This window comes from Neofelis nebulosa, chromosome 2, assembly GCF_028018385.1.
Source record: "Neofelis nebulosa isolate mNeoNeb1 chromosome 2, mNeoNeb1.pri, whole genome shotgun sequence".
In the NCBI taxonomy this organism is placed as follows: Eukaryota; Metazoa; Chordata; class Mammalia; order Carnivora; family Felidae; genus Neofelis; species Neofelis nebulosa.
In genome coordinates, this window is record NC_080783.1 from 202,985,475 (window position 1) to 202,994,206 (window position 8,732).

An 8,732-nucleotide genomic window follows, 5' to 3' on the forward strand; every position below is an offset into this window, starting at 1 on the left:
ATCTGGCATTTTTTTTACCTAATGTTACAAACATTCTCCTGTGTCGGTAACATATTTTTGTCAGCATCCTTTTTTATGATTTCATGATGGACATTACATGTACATACTGTAATTTTCTTAGCTCTTCCTCTATTGTTGGGCTTTTCAGTTGCCTACATATTTTTCACTGTAACACTTCAGTGAATATCTTTTTGTACAAATCTTTGAAATGCAATGATTTCCTTAAGCTAGATTCCCAAAAGGAAAATTACTGGGTCCAGAGGAAGGATGTTAGTGAATCTATTTTTAAGTGGAATTTTGAATTGCTAATATTCATACATGGACAAAGGTCCAAAGGTACTAAAAGTTAGACAATGAAAAAAAAAGTCTTTATTCTACTTGGTCCCCCCAGCTGTGGTATTCCCCCGAAGGTAAATTGCCTGGTTTGTTGTGTATCTTTCTTAGGGGAAAAAAAAAAAAAAAAAAAAAAAAAAATATATATATATATATATATATATATATGCATATACACAGACACGTATTATACATACACGTGTATACACACATGTATACATACATATATATTCCTTTTTCATTTAGAAATAGCATATCAGAGCTATACTTTTATACTTTTCTCTCTTCATTTAATATTGACGATTGTTCGATATATAAAAAGGAGAACTGCCTCATTTTCTGAAAATATTGCATAGAATTTCTTTAAATGGATGTGCCACAATTAATTCTACTGAAATGGTTTTAGGTTAGTTCCCAGCTTTTGCTATGGGAGCTGTGCCGTAATGAACGTCCTTACATATACACACCATTTTCACCACGTGCTAGCACATCCATCAATAGAATAGATTCCTTTGAGTGGAATTGCTGGGTCCCTGGAAATGTGCATTTGACATATATCGCCAGCTGGTGCTGTCTCCTTAGAAGATGCCTATTTCCTCATTAAAGGGCAAGGACAGTTCTTCAGACTCTTGATCCAAATGGCCAAACTGCTTTCCAGAAACGTGTTACCTATTTGCTCTCTTGCCAGCCATACATCAGCCCTCCACGCCCTCCTCCCACTGAGTAAAAATAGCTGATGTTTGCAGTGTCTGTGCTCCATTGTCACTTTTGCCAAAAGGATCTGTGAAAGACTAGCAAGAGTGAGCAAATGGTTCATTTTTAAAACTTGTTTAAAGTAGATGGGTTTATGTGGTAGTTTTTAGGAAACCATAAAGCATCATGCAATTATGAATTGACTATTACGAAAAACATTCTAATTTGCTTGGGGGAAAAATTTGTATAATCAAATTTTAAAACACAGAAGCTGGGAGAATTTCCTAATCCCACTCTATATGTGTGTCCTGGGGAAGTTGCTTATCATCTCCAAGACTAAGGTCTTAGAGTCATCTGGAGGAGGAAATGGGATAATGCACTCAGCACAGTGCTTGGCATCTGACAAGGGCTCACAACGTGGTAGCCAAGAAGAAAAGTTTGCTAAGGAAAAAACACCAGTCTTCCAAGTAATGCCAACTGTGAGAGGAGGGAGCCTTCCAGGCTCTGCAAAGGAGGCTGGGCGGTGCCAGCTTTGTTCTTTCCCGCAAATTCTTCCTCTGGTCTTTCCTGCCTTGAAGAGGAAAAAGGGAAATCTGGCCACAGGCCCCTGGGGAGGAACACCTCACACTAGCACTAGCTCTGGGAGCACTAGCTCTTCAGAGGGGCTGGGATCTGGGACCTCACCCAGATTGCCCTTGTGCACCTCGGAGGTCCGTGCATCCTCCACGGGGGTCCCTGCCGCAGCCGGATCGGAGCCCGGGAAGTGAGAAGTGCTGACCCAGCCTCGCATTTCTTACTCCGAGCTAACGGCAGGCGGTGGCTGCCTATGCCTCCGGGGGTCCAGCGTCTCAGAGCTGCCCCGGTGGACGCGGCTGCGTGCTCAATGGCTTGGGAGGTCCTTGGGACTTGTCAGTGCCGTTCTCTGCAGCGCGCTCGCTCCATTCCAGCCAGTCAGGCGCTGCCTGCAGGGCCCGGCCAGTGCCAGCCCACCCTCAAGGTGCTGCAAGTGGCAGGGAGGGGTCGCTGGGGCTCGTGCTGGGTGCCGCGTGCCGCGGTCTGCTGGGCGAGCCTGGGATGCGGGGTTGCCTTCGTGGGCTCCGCACCTGCCCAAGTCCCGGGAGGCTTGGCCTCCCCCTCCCCCGCCCCTCCTCCCGGAGCAGGGCTGCTGCACTGAAAAATCAGCTGCTAGAGACGCCATTTCTGTCCCCACCCTTGTCTGGGCTGGAAGAGCCAATCACTGTCGTCGTGCGGAGCTGCAGGTAGAAACTTCCCCGCGTGGGAGAGCAGATCCGTGCCGCACAGTGAAGCCATTTTCTGGGAGGATTTGGAGTCATTTCCACTCACAGCACAGTCGCCATGCTGGAGAATTTTAGCCATTCCCTCCCCACCCGCCTCCTTACACCAGCCTCTCCTTGATTTTCCGGGGAGAAGTGACAGTGACGATACTGTGTGGTGAAAAGATTGAACTCCGTGGAATCAGGGGGAGTGTGGGGTCGGGTCTTGGCCCTGAACCGTAACCTGCACTGTGACCAGAAGAAAGCAATACAGCCCCAGGCCTGTCTTCTCGTCTATAAACATAAAGTTAGACCATGTCAAGTATTGGTGAGGCTGTGGGGAAGCGGGTTTGTACCCTGTGCTCTAACAATTCTATTTCTTGGTTTCTACGCTAGAGAAATACTTCCACGGGGTGTGTTCGGGCAAGCTGTCCATTGCAGGATCGTATCTAATAACAAAGCACTGAAAACCATTCAATGACCATCAGTAAGGAAAGTATAAATAAAACAGTCTATTTTCATAATCAGTCACTAGATTGCAGTTGGAAGGAATACATTGGATCTATATATGCAGGGACATGGGCAGAGCTCTAAAATATTAAGGCAGAAAGTTGCAGAATAATGCATACAACATAATACCATTTTGCAACATATCAAACACAATTGTGGTATATTCAAACATATATAATGCATTAAAAAAAAATAAAAAGATACACTCCCAGCTCAAAAGAGTGGCTTTCTTTGGGGAGAGGGGCAAGGAGCTGGGATAGCCAGTGGAGGTGAAAGGGAACTTTAGCTTTCCTTGTAACATTCTAATTTTTCCTTTAAAAAAAAAAAATGACAGTGCATCCATATATTGGCTAAGGAATTTAAAACGATGTAGTCATAAAGAAAACACTGAAAACAAATATGTCAAAATGTAAACAATGGTCAATTCCAGGTGATGGGGAATGGGAGTAATTTTGGGGGTTTGTTTTAGTTGTAAAAATTCAGGGAAGGGGTTGAAGAGTGACTGTGTGACCCCTCAAATCCCTCAGGTCAGAGACCCTGCGATCTTGTGATTCTAGGTCAGCATCCCTAAAGTCCTGGTCCCACCCTGAAGGGTTTTCAGGGGCTCTGGTGCTCCTGCCCCGCCCATTCCCAGGCATGGGATCCACTCTCACCTGAAGGCTGGAGCCAGGGAGGAACACTGGCAGTTCACTGCCCTACGGGACTTACTCTCTCATCTGGGCATTTCGTTGCCCTGTTTCCTCTAGAGGCAGATTCTCTCCCATAGCTCAGAAGGAGCCAACCCTGACATCACCTTGATTCCAGTCTTCTAAGTCCCAGAACTGTGAGACTGCCATTTAAGCCTCCACCCAGCTTGTGGCTCTTTGGTAAGGCAGGTTCCAGGGAAGTAGTAGACCCCACCCATCCTGATTAGCTGGAGGCTGCACTCTCCGGGGACCTGAGTTGGCAGGTGCCCATGCGGGGAGTGGATTTGAGGCAGGGGCAGGAGGAAGACCAAGGAGGAGGAGGCTGCTGTGGGGTCGGCCAAAGCCCGGCAGTGCTGATACTTACTAATCGATGCAAGAGCTTAGCAATAAGCCCGTGAAGGTCTATAAATCAAGCCGAGCTCCAGTAAGGCATCAGCTTGTCTTCCCCTTGTGTATTTTCTCTTGCGCAGCATCCCACCCTCCTCCTGACACCTCAGCCACCCCCACGTCCCGGGCTGGAATTCTACTCGGTCTTCACTTTCACCCGCCTTTCAATGGGTGTGATTGCAGCAGGCTTGATTTCAACTTCCTGTGACAGCTGTAACCTCTGTTCTCACTGAATTGCTAAGACTGCTGATAAATGCCAACTGCTTGGAAGTTTTGTAAGTAACCGGGAACATGTTCCCATGCCAGGCCATGGAGAAATGGGCTATGGAATGGTCCAGAAATTTAATGAATTAAAAGTAACTAGTAACTCCCCTCTGTCTTTAGGTCTACCAATGCCCATTCAAGAAAAACACTAGATCTGGGTGGCTCAGTCGGTTAGGCTTCCAACTTCCGCTCAGGTCATGATCTCACAGCTCGTGAGTTCGAGCCCCACGTCAGGCTCTTGTGCTGACAGCTCAGAGCCTGGAGCCTGCTTTGAGTTCTGTGCCTCCCTCTCTCTCAGCCCCTCCTCTGCTCGTGCTCTCTCAAAAATGAATAAACGTTTAAAAAAATTTTTTTTAATTTAAGAAAAAAGAAAAAGACTAGATCTTATGAAATGAAAGCCATCCTCCTGGCCCCATGTGGGAGGAACAGTCCCTTTACTTGTCCGAAGCCCCAAAAAGCCCAACAGAGAGCCAGTGTGCTCACCATCCCCACATCATCTTTCCTGCTCATCTTTTGATTGTTTGGGGAAAGGTTGGTTAGAAGAAACAATAGAAAGCAATACCCACCCCCCCCCAGGCTTCACATTAAAAGACATGTCACTGGCTGAGGGGACATGCTGTGCATACAAACTGGTGTCCTGAATTGGATCCTGGAACACAAAAAGGACCCCGATGGGAAAATGGAGAATCCAATTAAAGCTAGCCACGCAATTGGTAGTATTGTACCGGTGTTAATGTTTTAGTTTGGATAAATGTTCTGTGATTATGTAAGATGTCAATGTTAGAGCAAGCTGGCTGAAGGGTGTATGGGAACTCGGTATATTTGTTCTTTGCAACTCTCTGGAAATCTGAAATGATTTCAAAAGTAAAGCTTAGGGGCACCCAGGTGGCTCAGTCGGTTAAGCATCTGACTCTTGAATTCAGCTCAGGTCATGATCTCATGGTTCTTGAGATGTGAGCTGTCAGCACAGAGCTTGTGTGGGATTCTCTCTTCCTCTTTCTGTCTGTACCTTCCCTGGATTTGCATGTGCATTCTCTCTCTCTCTCTCTCTCTCTCTCTCTCAAAATAAACTTAAAAAAAAAAAAAGTAAAAACTTAATCAGGGCACCTGGGTGACTCAGTCAGTTAAGCATCCCCCTTTGGCTCAGGTCATGATCTCACGGTTTGTGAGTTCGAGCCCTGTGTCCAGCTCTTTGCTGACAGCTCAGAGCCCGGAGCCTGCTGCAGATTCTGTCTCCCTCTCTCTCCAACCTTCCCCTGCTCACACTCTCTCTCTCTCTCTCAAAAATAAATAAACATTAAAAAAATTAATTAAAAAAGTAAAAACTTAAAAACAAGTAAAAAAATATTTTTTAATGTACTTTTTGAATCGCAAGACTCTAGACCTCAGGATATACTCTCAGTTATACGTCTGATAATCAGCCCTAAATGTTGTTTTGTTTTTTTTAAACATTTTTAAAATTTTTAAAAATTATTTATTTTTATTTTTGTGAGAGAGAGAAAGAGAGTGAGTTGAGCAGGAGGGTGAGAGAGAGAGAGAGAGAGAGAGAGAGAGAGAGAGAGATTGAGAATCCTAAGCAGGCTCCACAGACAGCACAGAACCCTACCTGGGGGTTGATCCCACAACCCTGGAGTCATGACCTGAGCTGAAATCAAGAGTTGGACGCTCAACCGACCGAGCCACTCAGTTATTTAGTGGTCAAGAAGACTTCAGCCCAAAGTTTCAATATTTGCTGAGTGTCTATACATGGCACTATAGGGATACCAAGAAAAAATCATACATAATCCTGCCCTCAAGGAACGCGTTCTCTAGTGAGGAGGACAAAGATGTATATGGATAGACTCAATACCAGGCATAGTGTGTGGGAGTCAGAGAGATTAATCAAGACCTTGAAGGTGGAGAGAATTTCAATAGGGACAGAAGCCAAGGGATTCAAGGCTGAGGATTAGTGTCAGCAAAACACTGGAACATATTAGATGTATAACTTTTCATGGAGCTGAGAATAGTCCAGTAAAGCGGAGATTTGGAGGGGGGAGAGTGGGAGGGTAGAGGTTTCAGAGACATGGGAGTACATCAGATCAGTAAGGAGGACAAAATTCTTCTCTGTTTTTAAAATATAATAGTATATGTTCACTTGAAGAAGTTTGGAAATTCCAGAATAGTACAAAGAAGAAAACTAAACTCAGTTGTTATTTTACCCTCCAAACAAAAATTTTGGTGCATTTTATTTTGCTCCCACTTGAGTTCATATCGTACACATGGTCGGGTAGCCTTTGTTTACTCCATTAGCACAATATCACCAGCAGCTTTTCCCCATCTCATTAAAGAAGATTCTTAAAGCATGAGGGGAGTCCACCTGCTTCCTTAGGCAAGAATCCTTCTTGCATTCCCGGCAGCTGACTGACAAATCTTCATCTGGATACTTCTCATAGCAAGAATCTCCTTCATTCTTACGAGGTCCATTCTGTCATTAGCTAAGTCCTTCCATGCTTCTTAATTGTGCTACCCTCTAACTATCCTTTTTTCAGATGACAGATCTTCATCAAGAACCAAAGAGTCTCAGAGTTTAGTTGATCTTGAGTTAGACTGCAGTAACCTCATGGAGGGTCTCAAATGTCATGCCAAGGATAACCCTCGGACTATAAATCTAAGGGAGTCTTAAAAAAAATTCTTTTTTTAGATTTCAGGAATTTTTATGTTTCTTCTCTGAGGTGCCCCAAAGTTTTTTGCTTTTGTTTTTTAACATTTATTCGTTTTGGAGAGACAGAGATACAGAGCATGAGTGGGGGAGGGGCAGAGAGACAGGGAGACAGAGAGTCCAAAGCAGGGTCCAGGCTCTGAGCTGTCAGCACAGAGCCCGACATGGGGCCTGAACCCACGAACCGTGAGATCATGACCTGAGCCAAAGTTGGATGCTTAACCAACTGAGCCACCCAGGCGCCCAAATGTTCCCCCAAGTTTAATTCATCAAATATTTTCAAGCAGAAAAGTGGCATGATCGGAGCCGTGCTTGATGGTTAAAACTGCAGCCGTCACTTACTGAGGGTTTGTTATGCATCCGACACAAGGTGAGGAACTTTATTTACATTTAGCATTTCAGGCGGTGGTTCCTGAGAACAACCCTATGAAGTTGGGGCATTCTCCCGATTTCACAGATGATGAGACACGGGCCTAAAAAGGGAGAAGTCATCCGCCCAAGCTCACACAAGTAGTAACTGAACAGTTACCTGCAGCATCACTGAAAACACCAGATTCAAATTCCTGTGGTGACATGAATTAGCTGTGTCACCTTGGGCCAACGTCTAACGTCCTGGGGCCCTTTCTCCTCAGTCTGTCAAGTACTGGAGTTAGCCAGCTAAAACAGTTTAGAGTGATAGCTCAAAGCATAGACTTGGAACCAGGCTGCACAGACTCGGCACTTCTGGGTAGCCTAGGTGGACACGTGATTTAATCTCTGCAGGCCTAGTGCTAACATTTGCCAGACCCAAGGCAGGAGTATAAAAGAGAAGGCCACATACCTTAGGTGTAAGTATTTAAGAGTTATCACTAATTCTTTTTTGATGTATGTTTTACCCTTTTACCCTGATAAATATACCTCCATAATAATCTAGAATGCCAGGGTTTGAGTTGAGAATTCTTGAATTCCTTGGAGTTCCAGGTCAGAGTGTAACAGAGCCAGCCCCCTTGGCTTCCTTTTCCCAGCTCCTCTTCCTGGCCCTCATGCCCAGGTTCTGTCCATACCCCTTCCATACAGTAGCCGGTCCTGCCTGCACTCAGGCAGGGAAGTTTGCACTTGGGAGGATGAACCAGGGAAGGGGCTGGTGGAGGGGCCGAAAGTGGCCTAAGGCCATTTGGAAAGGGAATTCTAGAGTCCTAGATACTCAGAGTGTGATTTAGAAGGGTTGCCCAGGCTCCAGAGGGGCTCATATCCTTGGCCCCAGGGGACTGCTTGCCTGTGGGAAGGGGCACAGCTGGAGGGTCAGAGTGCGGCCCTTGAACATACAAGGCCTAGGACAAGGACCCTGTTTGACAGGTCTAAGGAAGATATGGTCTCTCTGTGCCTCAGTTTCCTTTAGGGTGACCAACTCATCCAGGTTTGCTTGGGACTTTTCTACCTTTAGCACTAGTAAGTCCTGTATCCCAGAAAAAAACCCTCAGTCCTGGGCAAACTGGGACAGTTAGTCGCCCTTGCTTCCTCAGCTTTATAGTTAGGCTAATACTATTTCATAAGATTGATATAAGGGTTAAGTGAGTTATCACATGGGGAGTGTTTAGACCAGTGTCTGACTCATGGTAAGCATTCTAGAAATATGTAAGCTATCACCATTTTTCCAATTATTTTTATTGTAAGAAAATACACGTAACATTTAAAAAGATGGTAAAAATTTACCATTTTAACCACTCTTAAGTTTTCAATTCAGTGATATTAAATACATCCAGAATGTGCAGCCACTATCTCATCCATCTCCATAACTCTTTTCATCTTGTAAAACTGAAACTCTGTCCCCACTAAACACTAACCCCCTAGTCCCTCTTCTCTAGAAGCCCCAGGGACCATCGTCCTACTTTCTATATCTCTATGATT

The 8,732-nt window shown here is 45.1% G+C and overlaps 1 protein-coding gene across 1 annotated transcript in view; it reads left to right on the forward strand.

The window, feature by feature from the left end:
* Positions 1 to 4,131, forward strand: part of PAFAH2 (platelet activating factor acetylhydrolase 2) — a 66,353-nt gene extending 62,222 nt beyond the window's left edge. The window contains exon 12 of the mRNA XM_058718551.1: positions 3,967 to 4,131. Within this exon, the coding sequence (XP_058574534.1) occupies positions 3,967 to 4,116 (150 nt within the window). The 3' untranslated portion in view covers positions 4,117 to 4,131. The remainder of the gene's footprint in view (positions 1 to 3,966) is intronic.
* Positions 4,132 to 8,732: the final 4,601 nt, after the last annotated feature.